Source organism: Rhinolophus sinicus, linkage group LG07, assembly GCF_036562045.2.
Source record: "Rhinolophus sinicus isolate RSC01 linkage group LG07, ASM3656204v1, whole genome shotgun sequence".
NCBI lineage: Eukaryota > Metazoa > Chordata > Mammalia > Chiroptera > Rhinolophidae > Rhinolophus > Rhinolophus sinicus.
In genome coordinates, this window is record NC_133757.1 from 46,613,508 (window position 1) to 46,634,512 (window position 21,005).

The window sequence follows — 21,005 nt, forward strand, 5'->3', positions numbered from 1 at the left end:
TGGGGAGCCTGACGTGGTGCTGGGACCCCTTGCTCCTTCCTGGGATACCTCCGCGGCCAATTTTCAATAGTCACACGTGGATGTGGCACCAGCCTGTTCTGCATTTCTGCCCCTCCTACCATGCTCAAGGTTGTTTCTTCTGTATGTCTTTAATTATAGAGCTTTGGTTCAGCTAGATTTCAGGAGATTCTCAGTGATTTTTTTTTGTAGTTGAGTTTTAAATTTTTTTTTGTTTTTAGTTGAGTTTTAATTTTTTATGTGGTTCTGAGACTGGCATTTACCTCCTCCATGTTGACTGGAACTCAGCCTTAAACTTCAAGGAAGAGCTTTTTGTTTTTACTTACCTATTTTATTTATTTCAGTGTGAACTTGTAGGTTTTTATTATATTTAATAGGTTATAATCTTTTATTATCTTTGTTTATTTTGATGCTCAAATTGTCCCAAATTTGGCCAGGGAGCTCTTTCAGCTATTCTTTGAGTAAATCTTTATTTTTTGGTATAAGTGTTCTAGGCTTTTCTACTTTCTGTTCTGCCCCAGATTTGAAGTCAGCTTTTTATGCAAGAAAACTTGGTTCCTTTTAGTGGAGAATGATACTTAGAAACCAGGATCTTGATAGATGTGATCATGGTTACTGCGTCAGTGCTGTGTTCCAAAGTTATTTAAATTAGTTCTTTTCCTTTTTCTGATCTCTCTGACTCAGTCTCTGTCATTCTCAGGTACACCCATCCTCACGCTTCAATGTGGTTATGTTCTTCATTTCAAATATAGTTTTGATTACTTTATTTCTATTTATTTTCTATTTCAGAGTTCCTCTATACTTGATGATATTCATATTTTCTCTCTCTCTTACTTTCCCCTGCCCCAAAAGATTGCCTTTATCACTGACTAAGCTGATTCTGGAGAATGTATTTTGTTGTCCTTTTACTGAACTCTGACAGTAAATAGACCTACCCATACAACATTGCATGGAGAGGCAGAGGAGAACACAGGCCATCTGAGAGAAGAGCATTCCGAGAGAAAAAGGAACAGTTGTTTTATACTTTTTTTTTTTTTTGCTTAATGTTATGTTTATGAGATTCATCCATAATGTTGCTTATAGTTACAGATATTTCTTGTCATTGCATTATAGTATTCCATTATACATATAGATCACAATACATTTATTTATCCTGTTAATGAATAGTAGTGCTACTATTAACATGATCATAGATGTCTTTGGTGAATATTGTGTGCATTCTGTTGAGTATATTCCCAGGAGTGGAATTGCTGGGTCATGGAATATGCATATGTTTAGCTTCCATAGGTATTAGGTTGTTGCAAAAGTAATTGCAGTTTAAAAGGTTAAAAATAATTACAAAAACCACAATTACTTTTGCACCAACCTAATATTACCAAACAGCTGTGGTTGTTCTTTAAGACTGTGATCAGAGGTGTTTGAGAGTTCCTCTTCCTCCACATCCTTGCCAACTCTTGTTATTTTCTGTTGTGTTTTATTTTGATAATTTTGTTGGGTGTGTAGTAACATCACTGCATTGCATTTCCTTGATTTCTAATGAAATTAAGCTATTTTTCGTATATGTTTGTTATCCATTGTGGTATCATGTTTGAAGTGCGTAGGTCTTTTGTCCATTTTTAAATTGGTTCTTCTGCCTTTTCATTTTTGATTTATGAGTTCATTATGTTTTTCATTGTTTTTTAGAATTGTTGTAACAACAATCTTACCAAATAGTGCTTATTTATTTATTTATTTATTTATTTTAAGGAGGGCGCTGCTTACACTGGCCCATGTGGGGATTGAACTGGCAACCTTGGTGTTCTTAGCACCACCCTCTAACCAACTGAGCTAACTGGCCATCCCAAAGTTCATTATGTTTTATTGATATAAATCTTTTGTTGAATATATCATTATAGATATTTTTACCTATTCTGTGACTTAACTTTTCACTCAATTATGCTTTTTTGATGAACAGAAATTCTTTAATGTAGTCCAATTTACTGGTCCTCTCCTTTATGATCTCTTTTTATGTCCTGTTTAAGAAAAGTTGGACTGTTTTTTGCCAATTCCAAGGTCATGAAAATGTTCTCTTTCTTCTTAAAAAATTACTTTTTAAAAGCTTTCACATTTAGATATACAATATATCTGGAATTTACATTTTTTTTTTTTAAAAGATTTTATTGGGGAAGGGGAACAGGATTTTTTTTATTGGGGAACAGTGTGCACTTCCAGGACTTTTCTCCAGGTCAACTTGTTGTTCTTTCAGTCTTAGTTGTGGAGGGCGCAGCTCAGCTCCAGGTCCAGTTGCCATTTCTAGTTGCAGGGGGCACAACCCACCATCCCTTGCGGGAGTCGAACCGGCAACCTTGTGGTTGAGAGCCCACTGGCCCACGTGGGAATCCAACCGGCAGCCTTCGGAGTTAGGAGCATGGAGCTCTAACCGCCTGAGCCACCGGGCCGGCCCCGAATTTACTTTTATTTATGGTGTGAAATAGGAGTCAAGATTCATTCTTTTTCATGTGCACCATTACTACAATCACCATTCTTTCCTCAGTACTATAATGTCAACTTTATCATAAATCAGGTGATTGATTAATTCTGGCTCTGTTACCAGATTGTGCTTCATTGGCCTTTTTGTCTGTCCTTGTGTCTAAACTGTCTACTCGGCTTTATAACTGGTCTTGCTAACTGGTAGTTAGCAAGTTCTTCTTTGTTCTTCAATATTGATTTGGATTATTATTATTATTATCAGTATTATTATTATTACTGTTATTGTTCTTTGCATTTTCATTAAAAATTTTGAAACAGCTTATAAATTTCCGCCAAAACACTGCTCAGATTTTTATTGTGATTATATTGAATCTAAACGTAATTTGGAGAGACTGACTTTTTAAAATAGATTTTATTGGGGAGTATTGGGGAACAGTATGTTTCTCCAGGGCCTATCAGCTCCAAGTTGTTGTCTTTCAATCTTCTTGTTGAGGGCTCAGCTCAGCTCCAAGTCCAGTTGCCAGTTTTCAATCTTTAGTTGCAGGGGACACAGTCCACCATCCCATGCAGGAATCGAACTGGCAACCCTGTTGCTAAGAGCTTGCGCTCTAACCAACTGAGCCATCCAGCTACCCTTCTGGAAGCTGAGTGGCAGCTCATTGTCTTCAATCTATTTGTGGAGGGTGCAGCTCACTGGCCCATGTGTGAATTGATCGGGCCACCCTGTTGTTCAGAGCTCACGCTCTAACCAACTGAGCCATCGGGCCGCCCCGAGACTGACATTTTTATAATATTTAATCTACAAGTTCATGACCATGGTGTGTGTGTGTGTGTGTATGTGTGTGTGTGTGTGTGTGTGTGTGTGCAATTTTTAAAAATTAATTGATTACTTATTTTAAATTGAAGTATAGTTGATATACAAATTATGGTATATTTTTATTTATGTAACATTTCTTTCAATGATGTGTTGCAGTTTTCAATATGGAATCATTTCATTAATTTTATTCTTATGTATTTGATTTTTTTCTCTTTTGATAGATGTCAAATTTTTTTTGTTGTTATGTATTTGATGCTATTATCAGTCATTAAGGCCATTTACTTTGATACCTAAAAATATTGGTATTTGATCCTCACATTAGAATTATTTTACTTACTGAGAGTTGGAGTGAGAAAAAGAAAATAAATTTGTAGTTCTAAAAATGTTAATGTTTCGTAGTTTTTTGTTAGTGCTTATCTGAAACAGAACTCTTAGAATTTTTTTTTTCTCTAAAATATATTTAGCCCCTGAAGGCATATGCCGTTTCTCAAAATGTTAACTATTAATCTCTGGGAGAAGTATTATAAAAAACAATTTTTGACTTACTTATTTTGGTCATAGATTACATTTTTGTCTCTGATGATAAAATAGAATTTCTTTTAATTGTACAATAGGGTGATTAGATAGTCTTCCCAGAGATATTTTTGGCCAAGAGATAAAATGTTATTTTTCTGCCAAGCCTAGTTCAGTGTTCTCCATGTTCAGAAATACAGATAATTAAAACCATTAACATTATAACTCATAGTCATCTAGGAATTTGCTCTTGGCTATATATTCCTCATGTGTATTTGTAACTTAGCATTTTGAGACATATGCATTACCCTAGTTATTGAATAGTGATAGAAGTAAAAAGTGGGGGTGGGAGTTTTTTAGAAACAGAGAGTAGATGTTTTGGTCAGGTTACACGTTCAAAAATAATTTTTAGTGTATATAATACCAAAAGGAACCAAAATACAGTTGTTTGTAGATATGCTTCTGAGGGTTGGGTATTGCATTATGATGTTTTGGTATATTATACATTTAATCATTAATTGAATGACTAAATGAGCAATTTATGAATTGGTTGCCTAAGTGAAATAATCTCTTATATTTTACTCTAGTTGATGTTGATTTCCCCCCCCCCCAAAAATATTACAGGGTTATTATTATATGTTTGGTTAGATTAAGTATTACTGTACTAGGTAACACTGTAAAGTGTTCTGTTTATTATTGTGCTATCCTCTTAGCTAATGCAAATTCCACCTGGAAAACAGTAATACCTACTTAGGTTGTACTTGGAAAGCCAAAAGTTAAATCATATACGGTACAAATTGAACCATCAACGGTTCACTATCTTAGGAATAGTGTGATAGCAGTCTAGTTCCAGGTGTGATTTCATAATTGGTTGACATTCTTGTTTTATTTTATCCATTTTAGTGGGAGTGGGGATGGGACTGGCCTCTCCTGGCCACTGCTTTTCTTCGTGTTTTCAAACAGCTGGATCTCATTTTGGCATATGTTGTATATGGCATATGGAACAAATTTTTGCTACCAACTCCTTCAATTGAGGGCAGATGTTATATGTCCTTAAATATGCCTTTAAGGAATCTCTTTGGATCACTACTGAGACTTCAGTAGCATACCTAACCACAGAGCTGACCATAGGAAAGAAAAGCCTTTGGGGTCTAGGATACTGGCATGTGTAAATCCCAAGTATGTCATCAAAACCATGCTGATCTTGATTGATTCTGACCTGCAGGTATTAATTTCTAGAATCTTGTCACTATGGTTCAAATCTTACCTTGCCATTTTGTGTATATCATCTTATCCAGGAAATAAATGTGGGAAACTGTCTAACACCTTTATCTAGTGTCAGCATAACCCAAGGTATACTATCCTACGATAGTGAGCACCGCATTATGGTACATGTTTTTTATTTTGCTATGGAGCGTGACTCCACATCTTTTTGTTCTTCCACCTCTTGGTTTTTCATTCCCTAGTAGTATTTCAAGAGTTGATAGTTTCAAAGCTGTAACAGTCATTCTCCAACACACAATGCAGTATATGGATGATGTATTATAATACTGCACATTGAAACCTATATAATTTTACTAACCAATGTCACCCCAATAAATTTAATAAAAATGAAGAAAGAAAAAAAGTCATTCTCCTTATAAAGTAGCCAGACTTAGTGGCACTATAATGTAGCACAACTGTTACCAGGAAGGAGAGATGGGATCTTACCTTTTTGCATTATTATCATGCTAAAATAAGATACAACTAGAAATAAATCAAAGCAATGTAAGCAATTTGGGTCACCTTGATAATGATACTCAAGTCCTGAGTATCCAGAAAGCGTGGCTAATGATCATCAGCTCTTCACATCTGTTATGAAAGCAACAAAAGAGAAATCTTGCTCTTTTCTGATTCCGTTATGTCCCATTAATACTGAGTCACTGTTTTTAAAAGAAGGGCATGGTGTTCTCCTGCAGAGAGCAGTAATTAGGAGTGAGCTGTTTAAATTGTAAGATTGTCCATTTTTCGCATACCAATATCCCTTTTTAAAAAGTACACCATAAACCATTTATTGTATTCCATATGTACTTCACATATCATCTTAGCAGCTACTACTCCAAAACATTTTGGGGTTTATTCTGTACATGTCATTTTCAAATACCAAAAATATTAGGATCATGCGATCTCTGTAACAGAAATTCAAATAGAAGACTTGAGAGAACAGTTTTTAGGAAGATACAGAACACTTTTAAAATGTGTTAAAAAGCTGATGCCTGTGTTTAAAATTACCGCCGTATGCAGTTGTGATTCAGTTATACCAAGATGCAAAGTTTTAACCACTCAAAATTCTAAGGGGTAAAGAGCATGAAAAGCTCAAAATCATGTATTTTTCTAATTGTAAATGGAATTTAGAAAAACAATTCTAGAAGGATACCTGCCAAACCAAACTGTTGAAGTGTTTACCTCTGAGGATTAAATTTTTTGGATGGAGGAGGGGTGTATTAGAAAGTACGTGACTTTAATTTTTTGCTTAAATATTCGTCTGTGATTTGAATTTTTACATAATGAGCTTGTGTTACTTTAAAAAGTAATAAAACATGCTAAATCAAAGTAATTTGCATTTATAAAGTTTAGAAGCAGGAAAAAAAATCCTACCTACCTAGAGGCAAGCTCCATGAATATATTGGCATATTTGCTCCCGGTATTTTTTCTGCATTAAAAAAATAAGTCAAAGTCAAATGGGTACATTTTGTCCTTTTTTCACTCAGTATGTCATCAGCATTTCCCCTTGTGATTAAAAATGTGTTAACATTTAAAAAAAAATGTGCATTCCTCTAGGGAAAATAGACATAATCTACTAAATTATTTTTTTGTTTCTGGATGCTTCAGTTTCTTAAAATTTTTCACATTGTAGTAAACTTTTTTTGTATAAATTTTGTTTCCCATTTCAGATTATTTCCTTGACATTGGAATCAATAGTCTTTTATTTCAAGCTAAAAATGTTAACCAAAATATTTAGTATTTTGCTAATGAGTTATTGCTTAATGATTTCTAAATCTTTACTTTGGGAACCTAAAGTTTGTAGTACAGATACAATTTTTTGGAAACTCAAGTCCGTTTTCTTCTTCCCAAATCAGAAAAGTTTCTATTACATTCTTTTTGGTAAACACATCTTAATACCCTCTCAAAGATGGTGACTGAGCTGGCATTTCAGCATATTTCCTAACTAATGATTGGATACTAGCCAGCTCAGATTAGGTACTTGGTGTATTTTTAGCTACTGTGGAAAAAAACAGAATTTTAAAATTACTGTTATTATATTAGTGCTTTAGTCTCCCTAAATTTTCCACATATTTTTTTGGTTACTAGACAAAATTCCTAAGACTAATTTGATCCTACTTTAAATGATCCAAACACTCTTCTTTCAAATAATATTTCAGAAATCATAAAAATAGAACTTCTACATTAGAGGCTTTTAATCTGGATATGCTTTAGTGCTCTGTTCTTCCCCTCAAAATTATATGCAACATATTGGTTTTTTTGTTTGGTTTTTTTTGTGTGTTTTTTTTAGATTTTTTTATTGGGGAAGGGGAACAGGACTTTATTGGGGAACATTGTGTACTTCCAGACCTTTTTTTTTTCCCCAAGTCAAGTTGTTGTCCTTTCAATCTTAGTTGTGGAGGGTGCTGTTCAGCTTCGAGTTGTTGTCCTTTCAGTCTTAGTTGTGGAGGGCGCAGCTCAGCTCCAGGTCCAGTTGCCATTGCTAGTTGCAGGGGGCACAGCCCACCATCCCTTGCGGGAGTTGAACCGGCAACCTTATGGTTGAGAGAACGCACTCCAACCAACTGGGCCATCCGGGAGCTCAGCAGCAGCTCAGCTCAAGGTGCTGTGTTCAATCATAGTTGCAGGGGGCGCTGCCCACCATCCCTTGCGGGAGTCGAGGAATCAGCTGGCAACCTTGTGGTTGAGAGCCCACTGGCCCATGTGGGAATCGAACTGGCAGCCTTTGGAGTTAGGATCATGGAGCTCTAACCGCCTGAGCCACCAGGCCGGCCCCAACGTATTGTTTTTATAGGCATTTTTCTGGAAAGATGGACCATAGCTTATCCCATCTCCTCAAAATTATATGCAATATATTTTTATATGCATTTTTCTGGAGAGATGGTCCATAGCTTTTATTAGATTTCATAAAAATGAAATCATGTCTTCTACTCCCTAAATACAGAATAAGTAAAAGAATCACACGTTTTTAAGACTTTGAAAGAATGAAACTGACCGCTATTCTTATGGTTAAGAAACAATTATACTAAGAGTTTCCGATACTCCCCTTGGTGGTCTTCAGTGAGAATGGATCTATTTTTAACACTGTGATGTTCAGACCTGTGAAGCAGGGATGTCATGAGCAGAAGAGACGTTTATAAACGGTCAGGCAGAGCGCCTGCTACATACAAGTAATAGATGCTTAAATGTGGTAGTTATTGTAATATCCTTGAATAAATTTGCACATTCATTGCATTACTTTTACCTCTTTTCTCTTGCCACTTGATTCATGTTATTTCGAGGAAAGTAACTGAAGTCCTTCTTAGTGGCCAGTACACACCATTTCAAAATGCAAAAACATTTTTCCTGATGGAGAATTAAGATGCATTATGAATGAATTGCTTTTACTGTTCCCAAGTGGTGGAGAATTACAGTTGTGGTTTCCCACGAGACGACAATGCCACAGTTATTTTCTTGTCCTTGTATAATGAGAGGGTTTTGGTGTTTCTGCTATATTCTACACATTTACACTCTACAGCTTATTTATGTCATATTTTTATATGCAACACCATTTTGTGGTGAGTTTTCTGTTAAAGAGCAAAAGTAAGATCAAGGCAGGAGGAAGTGGGAGAACAAGGCAGTGGAAGCCCACAGTTGAACCAAGCCATGAAATTTTGGATGGAGTTGATATAGTTTAAATATGGAGAGAAAAGTGTGTGTTAGTTTCTTCTACACTTTCAGGAATAAGTAACTTGTTAAGAAGCTAATACAGAATTGCAGGGAGATTTGCCTACTAGGCAACATAGAAATTAAATTACCTTCTTTAAAAAAAAAAAAAGATTTTATTGGGGAAGGGGAATAGGACTTTATTGGGGAACAGTGCGTACTCCCAGGACTTTTTTTTTCCCAAGTCAAGTTGTTGTCCTTTTCAATCTTAGTTGTGGAGGGCGCAACTCAGCTCCAGGTCTAGTTGCCTTTGCTAGTTGCAGGGGGCAGAGCCCACTGTCCCTGCGGGACTGGAGGAGTTGAACTGGCAACCTTGTAGTTGAGAGGACACACTCCAACCAACTGAGCCATCTGGGAGCTCAGTGGCAGCTCAGCTCAAGGTGCTGTGTTCAATCTTAGTTGCAGGGGACGGAGCCCACCATCCCTTGCGGGACTTGAGGAGTTGAACCGGCAACCTTATGGTTGAGAGCCCATGTGGGAATCGAACTGGCAGCCTTCGGAGTTAGGGGCACGGAGCTCCAACCGCCTGAGCCACCGGGCAGGCCCTTAAATTACCTTCTTTATTCACCTTATTCCATTTTCTAGAGACCCTTCTTTTAACTATGAGATTAAAAAAAAAAAAATCAATAAAACAAAACAAAATGAAATAGTGTTTAACTTTTCTTTTTAAAGAACCAACAACCAGGGAACTATGATCATTGCTAATTAGGTACATAAGATTTTGACAAAATCGAAAATTCTTTGACTTGAAATAAAGGAAGCTGGCAAAGGAAAGGAATATAAAGAAATTAACATTTATGGAGGGTCTGCTGTTGGCCAGACAGACACTGTGCTAACGGGCTTAATGTCACCATATTCAATCCTGACAATGACCCATGAAGTAAAAGTATTAGGACTCTCATTTTGCCGACTAAGAAATATTACAGAAGCCCACTTAAAAAATGTGTTTAATTCCCTGTAGCTAGCAAGTAAGTAGTAGAGTTACACATTCCACTATGATAAAGGATAATTAAACAATCTTTTAAAATTCAGATATAATTCACATATTATAAAATTCACTCCTTTTAAAGTGTGTAGTTCAGTGGTCTTTAGTATATTTACAAGGTTGTGCAACCATCACCACTACCTAATTCTAGAACATTTTCAACACCCTGCAAAGAAACCCAGTATAATTAGGTGGTCACTCTCCATTCTCCCCTCCCTTTGCTGCTGGCAACCACTAATCTGCTTTTGTCTTTATGGATTAGCCTTTTTTTGGTCTTTGACATTTCATGTAAATGGAATCATACAATATTTGTCTTTTGTGTCACTTAGTGTAATGTTTTCATCTGTGTCGTAACATGTATCAGTACTCCATTCCCTTTTAAGGCTGAATAACATTTTATTGTATGAAAAAACACATTTTGTATATACATTCATCAGTGTATAGACTTTTGGGTTGTTTCTAGTTTTTGGCTATTACGAAGAATGCTATTAGGAATATTTGTGTACAGGTTTTTGTGGGGATGTGTTTTCAGTTATTTTGTGTATATTCCTAGGATATGTGATAGAGAATTGTAGTAATGAAATTGCTGGGTCATATGGTAACTTTGTTGATGGAATTGCCAAACCTTTCAAAAGCAGCTATACTATTTTATATTCCAACCATCAATGCATGGGGTTATAATTTCTTTGTATCCCCACCAATGCTTGTTATTATCTAACTTGTTTATTATTGCTATCCTAGTGGGTAGCTGGTTTTGATTTGCATTTCCCTAATGACCAATGATGTCAAGCATCTTTTCCTGTGCTTATTAGTCATTCATATATCTTCTTTGGAGAAGAGTCTGTTCAAATCTGCCTTAGTCCCTTCCAACTGCTATAAGAAAATATTACAGACTAGGTAGTTTGGAAACAGCAGTTTATTTCTCATAGTTTCGGAGGCTGGGAAGTCCAAGGTCAAGTCACCAGCATGATTCGTGAAGATTCTTTGGTTGGTTCATAGCTTACTCCTTTTCACCCTGTCCTCACCTGGTAGAAGAGGCTTGGAATCTCTCTGCAGCTTCTTTTATAAGGCACTAATCCCATTCTTGGTTATTCCACCCTCTTGACTTATGCACCTCCCAAGGCCCCACCTTCTAATAGTATCACATTGGGTGTTAGGATTTTAACATATGAATTGGAGGGCTGGGGACACACACTCAGACCATAACAAAGTCTTTTTGCCCATTTTAAAATTAGGTTGTCTTTTTGTTGAGTTGCTAGTGTTCTTTATGTGTTCTGGATACTAGACCCCTATCAGATATATGATTTACAAATGTTTTCTTTCTAAGAGTTATCTTTTCATTCTTGTGATACATCCTTTGAAACAAAAAAGTTTTCAATTTTTTTTTTAAACTTTTACTTATTTGTGTTTTTCCAGGCCCCTCAGCTCCAAGTCAAGTAGTTGTTTCAATCTAGTTGTGGAGGGCGCAGCTCACAGTGGCCCATGTAGGAATTGAATCGGTGGCCTTGTTAAGAGCACTGCGCTCTAACCAACTGAGCTAACCAGCCCACCCCCAAAAGTTTTCCATTTTGATGAACTCTATTTTATCGATTATTTTCTCTTTGGTTACTGTGCTTAATCTTTTCTTTTTATTTTGTCATTCAAAGTTATGAGTGAACTTTACTTTTTACTATGTAGAAACTTCACTGGGTTGCCTGAGGAAGCTAGAATTTTTTTCTTGCCTTTCATTTCCCTCCCTATATAGTGCCTGGCATTTTGTAGACACCAAACAAATGTTGGTTGGGTTGAATACTACTGATCAGAGATGTAGAACTGGTATATAGTAAGCATTGATATCTGAAGGACGGAATAACTATCACGTGTCTAGTACTTACTAAGCTCCCAGTACTGTGTTAAGCACTGACATGCTCACTGTGTCATTTAATCCTCAAAACAATCCTATGAAATACACATTCTTTCCTCAATGTACAAAGACACTGAGAATTAGAGATAGAGAAGCCAAGTAATTTGTCTAAGACCACACAGTTGATCTGGGATTGGAGCCCTTGGCTTGGATTGTATGTCACTGAACTGGGGCAACAAGCAAAATGTGAAGACCCTGGAGAATGGACCAAGAAGGAGACGGAGAATAGTCATGCTAAGGTGATAGCTGCTATCTTTCACACTTATGAAACTTGAAAGAGATGTGTAAGAATTCTATAGGTTCATGTTGCAAAAAAATATAATGTTTTGACATGAATCAAATATTTAAACTCTTTAAATTTACCAATTCCACTGCTTCTATATTTTAATTTCAAGATTACATTTCTCTTTAACCATCTTTTCAACTTCTCTCCATTTTTTAGTTTTATTTAAAATATCTTTACCTTCCCTGAACCTCATTCCCCTCTGAATCCTGGACTGGTAATTCTACACTATCATGGTAATTTTTCACTCTTTTTGCCTTCACGCAGATGTTTTTATATTTTGTGTAGCTTTTCTGATTGTCTTTGGCAGGAGAGTTGTTCCAAATAATTCCCACTTTTATCACTGGAGGTGAAAGTTTCATATTCTTTTTAATAAATGTAAGATTATGTTATGATGGTATGGTGGAATTAGCATGCCCCAACTCTAGCAGAAATCTTGTTAATAGTATATTTATCTGGGAGAGGTTCCAGTGTCCCAAAATATTGTGTTTGAATAGCTGTAATTTTTATACTAATTGAGTTTTAAGTGTTCATTACGTTGTTTATTTATACAGTTTTCTTTAGTGACAGCCATGATTCTCCATTGCTGCAATAGAACCACCTGGAAGTCAGATGGCATACCACCTGCTTTTCATAGCCATTCTAGCATTAAACCCTAATATCTCAGTCAACCACTGAGACTACAGGTGGAGGACTTGTTCAAGGTCCCATAGTTAATTTCATCATTGGGATTTGGATCCCAACAGGGACATACTGATCTTGTGTAAGATAATATTTTGATATTGTATAAGCTAATATATTTTTTTTGTTTTTGTTTTGTTTTTTGTATAATCTAATATTTTAAGGTGGACAGGCCAGGAGGAAATGATACTTTCTTTTCCAAACATCTAAAGCAATTTCCTTTTATCACATGCATAGTTAGTGATTAAAAGAATTTTGGGGCATAGTGATCCTTCCTCTTCCCAAACCCGCTAACACTTCATTTATGATGATGATTAGCAAATGCAGCCCTGCAAAAATATGGGTACATATTCATAAAGTTAAAAATTTAATCACAGCATTCGTGAATGCAGTTTGACTTATGTTCTTGAAAGAATTGATGTTAGGGGTAAGGAAAATATCAATTCATAGTTTATAAATATCTAGTAAAAATAGCAAGGACCACTTATTTCACTTTAAACATTAAGAGCTAACATGTTGAATGTCACCTATAATTATATATATATATATATATATATATATATATATATATAGTCATGGGATGTAAAGTACAGCATACAAGGAATATAGTCAGTGGTATTGTAATAGCTACGTATGGCGTCAGATGGGTAGTGGACTTGTTGGGGTTATCACTTTGTGAGGGGTGTAAATGTCTAATTGTTAAATAATAATAATAATAATAACAATAATAAAAAAAATCTAATGTGCCCATTGAATAAATATTTGGAAGTCAAGTAAATCAAACAGATTTTGGGCAAAATTGCATTTTTTTCACCAGTCATTAAGAGTATCTACAGAGAAGCCATTATAATTGTTTATGCTAAAACATTCCTAATAAAGATAGGCAAGTTTTTCATTTAAATCTTGCACAGTTTACACAACTGTAAGCTTGAACTCCTTAACTATTGATTTTAAAGTGCATTCTGGTAAAAATAACCTTTTTGTCTTGTTACAGCAAGTCTATCTCCTGACCCCACAAAGGTACTCACTCCTAAAGGGCTTTACATTTGAAAGCTTCAGACACAGAAATGGTAGTAAGTTAGAAGAAATGTTTCTAGTAAGAACATCGAGGACCCTTTACTTATTTTAAATAAGAGCTAATGTGCCCATTGAATAAGTATTTGGATAGCAGGAAAAGCTAACAGATTTTGGACAAAAATTAATTGTAGACTTTCTATTATAAATATTAATGGGCTCAATGGCAATTTTTTTTGTTTATTTGTTTGGTCCCCCGAAAAAACTATAATTTCTTCTTTCTACCTGAATTAAATTCCCTGGAAAAGAGTTATTCATTAAGTCAGAGATCCCACAGGTGTTAAGCAGTGTCTCTAATATAGTTGGTGTTCTCTATTCTTCTGGAATGAACAAAAGAAGGGCATCCCTTACTCCAAACATCAGAAGCATTTAACCAGTACAGTTACCCAGCTGAGAGAGTAACTTATTTCTAGGCAGACAAATCTTGCTTCTCTATAGATTGTGTGAGACTCTAGTAAATGAGGTCAAAAACTAGAGAAATTAACCCTTCCTGAATAATTGTCATCTCAACAAAAACATTTTACATACACTCATTCTCAAAATACAGTAATGCTTGTTTTCTGATTAGGGGATTTAGTTATACAAGGGTGTTTTCTAGCTTGAAAACAAGGGTTTTGAGATCTAGGACAAACCAATCACCTCTCCGTAGTTCTTCCTTTGAAAAGATACCTGATATTTGTGATGATCAGCTTAATTGACAGGAGCATCATTGTGTTGGCTTTTGAAAGGACTTTCAATTATGGAAAATTGAATGATGGAACAGAAAAGTGACATTTCAATCTGAAATGGTAGAGAAGTAAAGGCTGATAACATCTCTTTATATGCATGCTCAATGAGCCAGCCTTATTACCTAAGTGGTAGGTAGCATATTTATTTCTGTGCTTTTATCCCCATAGCCCCTTCACAGCCATACTGGAGTGTGACTTTTAATAGCTGCAATGCCCTCCTGTCCTCACGTCCTCCTGTGTTGTGGTTAGAATCGTGAAAAGTATGAGCCATCTTTTCCTTACTCTTATTGATTGGAAGTTTACAAAACATGGTATTTGGAATATCTTTATGCATTTATCACTGCGAAAGCTATGACCCCTCTCTCCCCAACAGTGCATAAGGGAAATATGAGAGGATTTCATGGGAGAGGAGAATGTTGCTAAGGTGTCAATTTTGAGGAAGAGTGAATTAATTACTCCTGAGATTAATTTAGAAGACTCCTCCTAGGCAGTGTTTGCATGTCTAGTTTCTTGTGGCTGCAGAATTACTTATGCTGGGAAAGAGACGTAGATTTTTGAAATTACCCATAAATTTATTTCCAAAAGCACAAAAATATATTTTTCCAAAAGTACACATAATATACTGTTGATTTAAAATACCAATCTTCTAGAAATCTGAGCTGCTCTTTATCAATCCTAAAAATGAAAAATGTGAGTTTGAAGACATTTCTCTTAAGGTTATTTTGGGATATTTATGTATGTCCTTGGGTATTGAAAATGAAGAGGAGTTGTAGAGAGAACAGCATAGGTGGTTATAACTAGGCTCATGTCAAGTTCTAACTTGCTGTGTAACCTGAGCTAAGTAATTTTACCTCTTTGGGTCTCACTTTATGAAATGAAACAGTAGAGTAAATTTTTTTCTGATGTTCTTTTTTAGTTTTAAGAGATAAGAGATCTCATTTTATAATATTTGAAAGAACCTAATATACGTGTGTTATGACAAGACTAAATATCAACTCATGCAATCATGATTCCCTGTGGGAAAAACAAATTAAGTGACAAAAATAACTGAATAAATAGGACTAGAACACAAAGTTTCTTAGTTTCAGATCTGTTGTTCTTTCAGTAGGATCTAGTTGTATGCACTTTGCCTTAAATAATAAGAGATTGGTTCTCTTGACCTCCAATTTTTCTGCTAGTAATTTCTGCTTATTCTCTCCATCACCTATGCCCTGAACTGAGACTGTCAAATCTGTTTTAAGTACAGGATTTAGAACAGATGTCACAACAAATAGAGGTTACCAATCTCTATTCTGTGTTCAAACAAGTGCAGAATTTTGTGGTGTAGTTATCAGTTGGATACTTGGAGTTAATGTTAGCTCTGGTCACTTGCATTAACTCTCATATTTAGCTGGGATGAGCTTTGGCTTTATTCACTCATTTTACAGAACACGGCACACAGACCTGCAATGTTTGCTTAGGTTGTGAAGTGCAGTGTTGTATGGCTTCATGACTATCCCATGCAGTGAAAATGCTTGTCCATGGGGCTTTAAAAAATGGACTTCTCACCAAAGTGGATATTCAGTTCAGCTAACACTCTGAGCCTTATTTTACTGAGGCAAACATGTTGATCACATAGGTGGTATAGATTGATTTAAAAACATAATTATATCTTAATATATCATTACCACTCTACCAAATATTGAGCAGTCAACCTGAGAAAATGTTGATTTTTTAAAAAATTATATTTTAGGGGCCGGCCCGGTGGCTCAGGCGGTTAGAGCTCCATGCTCCTAACTCCGAAGGCTGCCGGTTCGATTCCCACATGGGCCAGTGGGCTCTCAACCAGGTTGCCAGTTCAATTCCTCAAGTCCCGCAAGGGATGGTGGGCTCTGCCCCCTGCAACTAAGATTGAACACGGCACCTTGAGCTGAGCTGCCGCTGAGCTCCCGGATGGCTCAGTTGGTTGGAGCCTGTCCTCTCAACCACAAGGTTGCCGGTTCGACTCCCACAAGGGATGGTGGGCTGTGCCCCCTGCAACTAGCAACGGCAACTGGACCTGGAGCTGAGCTGCGCCCTCCACAACTAAGACTGAAAGAACAACAACTTGAAGCTGAACAGAACCCCCCACAACTAAGATTGAAAGGACAACAATTTGACCATTGTTCCCCAATAAAGTCCTGTTCCCCTTCCCCAATAAAATCTTAAAAAAAAAATAAATAAATTATATTTTAAGTATTCGGGGGGGGGGCATGATTTGTAATTGAAATGCAAGGCACTTTAAGAAATGCAGGACTACTCTTGTGTGCATTCCTGATGGGAATGTAAAATGATATAGCTACTTTAGAAAATGGTTTGGCAGTTTGCAAAAAATTAAACAGAATTATCATATGATCTAGCAATTTCATTCCCAGGTATACACTCAAAAGAATTGAAAGCAGGGACTCAAATAGATATTTGTACACCAATTTTCACAGCAGTATTATTTACAATAGCCAAAAGGTGGAGACAACCCAAATGTACATCAACAGAAGAATAGATAAATAAAGTGTGGTATATAAACATAATGAAATATTATTCAGTCTTAGAAAGGAATGAAATTCTGATACATCTTACAACAATCATAAATCTTAAAAACATCATGCCAAGTGTAGTAAGTCAGACACAGAACGACAAATATTGTGATACCATTTATATGAGGTACCTAGAATAGGCAGATTTATAGACATGAGAAGGAAGTAGAAGTTAGCAAAGGCTGGGAGAAGACAAATGAGGAGTTACTGTTTAATGGGTGCAGGATGTCTGTTTGGGATGATGAAAAAAGTTTCTGGAAATAGAGAATGGTGATGATTGCACAACATTGTGAATGTACTTAATACCACTAAATTGTGCACTTAAAAATGGTTAAAATGGCAAATTTTATGTTACATATATTTCACCACAAAAAAAACAACTCTTCAAAGAAAAAGAAATGTACCTAGGGATTATAGTCCATAATATTATAATAACCTTATGGTGTCGAGGGGTCACTAGACTTATTCAGGGGATTACTTCGTAAGTTATAAATGTCTAACCACTATGCTGTACTGTACACCTGAAACTAATATTGAATGTCAACTGTAATTGAAAAAAAAAAAAGAAACATAGGGTTTGCACCTATTTTTAAGAAAAGGTCTTGCACCCATTTTCAAATCTTGTGTTTGATCCTGCTTTTCTACCTACTTCATAGTTGCTTCTTTCCCCACAGAGAGCTTAGTGTGGGCTCAGTGTGCTTGACGTTGCCCTGGTGGATGTGGTTACATCAGAATCCACTAGTTTTTCTATAAGTAGGCTTGCTTCTTATATTAAAAACTTTGAGGGTGGGTAGGTGAGGGAGAGGTAGTTTAAAATGGGAAAACAATGCATGTCGGACTTCCCATTTCAACATGGAAAGTGTGCTTTTGTGGCAAACCAAGAGACCAGGAATCGAGGGTGATGAAATACAGGCCTTCCGGCCTTCACTCTGTTCCCGATTTCTGGTTGTGGGAATCTGTTCTGAATCCAACTGCAAGTGGAAAACCTATTTTTGGCTGAGTAGCCAGGGAGGCCCTCCTGCCAATCCCCCAAATGTGCTGCTGAAACTTTGGCCCTGTAAGGATGGAGCTGAGGCTGTCTTTCCAAGATCTGTGCAGCTGTCAAGGTGGCTGTGATGGGCCTGTGACCGTCCTCTGCACTGTATTTTGGCAATGACCTTGAGACCTGCCAGTTCACAGCAGCTGTACTTACTGGTTCTTGCTCTACTGCCACTGTTGCCTGGCCAGGGTGCTAAAGGGGGGGAGCCAAACTCCGCTGGCTCTGAAATTCCCAGCATCTGGCAAGTTCCCACTCTTGGGGCCCACCTCTCCCAGAGCCTAGTACATGCTGGACATGGGGGCAGTCAAGGTGCGTGAGTGTGGGAGGCTGCTTGTTCCACCTCTGGCTCTGGTCTCAATCCCTGGGAAGTGGGTAGCTCTGTCTGACCATCAGCCTGGGGTGTAGACAGATTCCACATGGGGACCGGCTTGGCAGCTCTGCAGAGAGATGCTCAGTGACAGTTGATGATCTTGGGAGACAGAGGAGCCTAAGGTGCTCCTTTGTCCCAAAGGTATTTGTCCACCTTCTGGAAGGAAGGGATTTCTTTGGGACGTGAAGGTCACCAGAAATGTCCAGAGCAAGAGAGAGAAATCTTTTCCCTCCAGCCAAGCAGAGTGGCAAGTGTATTTTGAAAACTCCTCCCCTTCTACTTTGTCCTCATCCTGTCCTTTTCCTTTCAAGTGGCTTTATTATTATTTTTAAACCGCCTTTGTCATTGGACATTTATTGACAGAAATCAAATTGCTGTGTTTCTGGGCAAAGCGCCTGCTGCAAAGAGGTGTGGTTCCCGAGGAATGAGACACGCAGCCCAGCAGCCCAACAGCTGAGCCTACGCTGTCCTCACATAACCTCCCTGCCTTAAATATCGCCAATATTTAGCCTTGCCTTATAAAGTAAAAATGCACAATACCTTCCAGAGTTTCAGCAAGCCCAAATGCCCCCGCCGGCTCAGTTATATCTCCTGTACGTTGGAGGCAGGGCCGCGCACCCCTCCCCCGCGCAGACCTGCTCTCTGAGCCACCAAAAGGTTACTAATCAAGGAGTCTCCGCCATCGGATCGATGGCGGAGACCTGGGGGATTTGTGTGCATTGTTTTTGCTGAAGCCTCCTGTGAATTCGGCGCGACCAGATCCTCTGCAGCGAACTCCATGTCGCAGCTTGTGGCTGCCTGTGTCCTGTGGTGAGAGCGGAGCCACACAGGAGATCCTTTGTCTAGGAAGGCTAGGCAGAGAAGATCACTTTGGAGTTGCTAAGCTCTGCATTGCCATTGGCTGCACTCTTTGTGGGGCTGTTTTTGCAAAAGGCATGCCCAGCACGTCTACAGTGCTGGCAGGCCAGGGCTGCCTTTAAACACCATGATAATAATACCAAAAAGCAGTTTGCAGAACTGTTCCACTGTAGAGGCTTCCTCTGCAGAAGCAAGCAAGATGGCTACCTCGTGGGCTTCGCTGTGAAGAATGCAGAGGCTAATTAAGACAGACTTTAAGGGGAAAAAGGGTATTTCCCTACTTCATCTTTATGCAAGGCTTTTTTTCAGTGACTTTTAAAGTATACATTTTACATAAGCTCTTTAGGTTCTGCCTAGCAAACATGTTGATGATTTTAAATGGTATAAGTAGTTTTATACAGAAATAGCCAAAAAAATTTTAGGGGGGGTGGGAGCTAATTTTTTTTTTTCTCAAACGGAGGCACCTTTTGCAATTTGCCTTTTTTATTTATTTTTTTATTTTTAGGTTATAAAGGAAAACAAGAGGCCCCAGAGGGAAAAGAAGCCCAAAGTTTTAAAGGTAATCAGCTATTGACTAAATCATTTGATTTTTTATTTTTTCCATTTCATACAGTATTTTTCTGTCACTTAGGGGTAAATTTGGAGTGCAGTAGATGTGAATTCTCCTGGATTTTCAATAGATAAATGAATTTTCACTCAACTGAAGTGGTGGTTTTTTTGATGTGCTGCATATGTGCATATTAGCATCCTTTATTTTCAACTCCACACATCTGCAGAAAGAAAAGTTTATATGCAAAGTGGTGTGAATTAAATTTATTTTTCTTTGTAGCTCCCTTTGTAGCAGCTGCATTTGTGGTGTTACACCACTGTGTAAACTTAAGCTCTTAAGGAGAGACACTGTTTGAAGTTGACAGCTATGATCCATTGTGATTTTAATAGACCTTCCATTAGATACAGTTTTAAAATGGGTGACTTTTCTTTCCAAAGGAGAAGGTCTTTAGAGGTTTTAGTTCAAGTTGAAGTGTGTAAGTCATTGAGATCTTACAGCTAAATTATAATTGCTTAATCCCAAAGTCTCATTATATCATCTTTAATTTTGGCATTCATGGAGCTGTAGGAATATGACTGTTTCTTTTATTTTCAATAGTTTGCCTTATGAATATTTAGTAGTAACCTGATTCGGTTATAAGCTAGCAATCTGTGTTATGAGCTTTGTGCAGTATTTAAAATGGTTAATTTAAAAGCATATGGCATTACTAAAAGTTCGAGACTACCTTTAGTCAAGCAAATAGGGGCTTATGTGTTAAAGGTTTCAAGTGGTATACTACTATTATAAAAGTAAGCACCCTGAACAAGGTTTTTAATTCAAGAAGACATATTAAGCAATAAAACTATGGTCTTTAAAATTATATTGTGCACATATAATTTAAAATATTTTAAGCTAATCATAGCTTTTCTTTTGAGACTAAAGTTTAACACTCAAAGGGGAAGAACATGTTGAACCATGGATGTGGCAAATTTTTATCTCATTTGTTTCCCCAGTGTATACCTTGAAAATGTTATTGACATGGAGAACCACACCTTGCCTTGCTTTCTAATTTGTCTGACCACCTTGAGTTTCTGTTTCGTGTGTGTACATAGCATTGCCATGTACATTTTTCATCACCCAACAAGCATTTATTTAATATATACTACATAGACATCAGTGTGCTAGCTAGGCACTGTAAAATGAATGAAATTGCCTGGC

The 21,005-nt window shown here is 37.0% G+C and overlaps 1 protein-coding gene across 5 annotated transcripts in view; it reads left to right on the forward strand.

The window, feature by feature from the left end:
* Nucleotides 1-21,005, forward strand: part of TET1 (tet methylcytosine dioxygenase 1) — a 121,827-nt gene that overhangs the window by 18,395 nt on the left and 82,427 nt on the right. For 2 of the 5 annotated variants that reach the window (XM_019731737.2, XM_019731738.2), the window contains exon 3: nt 19,764-19,817. The exons of 1 other annotated variant lie outside the window; for it this stretch is intronic. In XM_019731737.2, the coding sequence (XP_019587296.2) occupies nt 19,764-19,817 (54 nt within the window). 2 more of the 5 variants (XM_074339526.1, XM_074339525.1) reach the window with 2 other exon arrangements.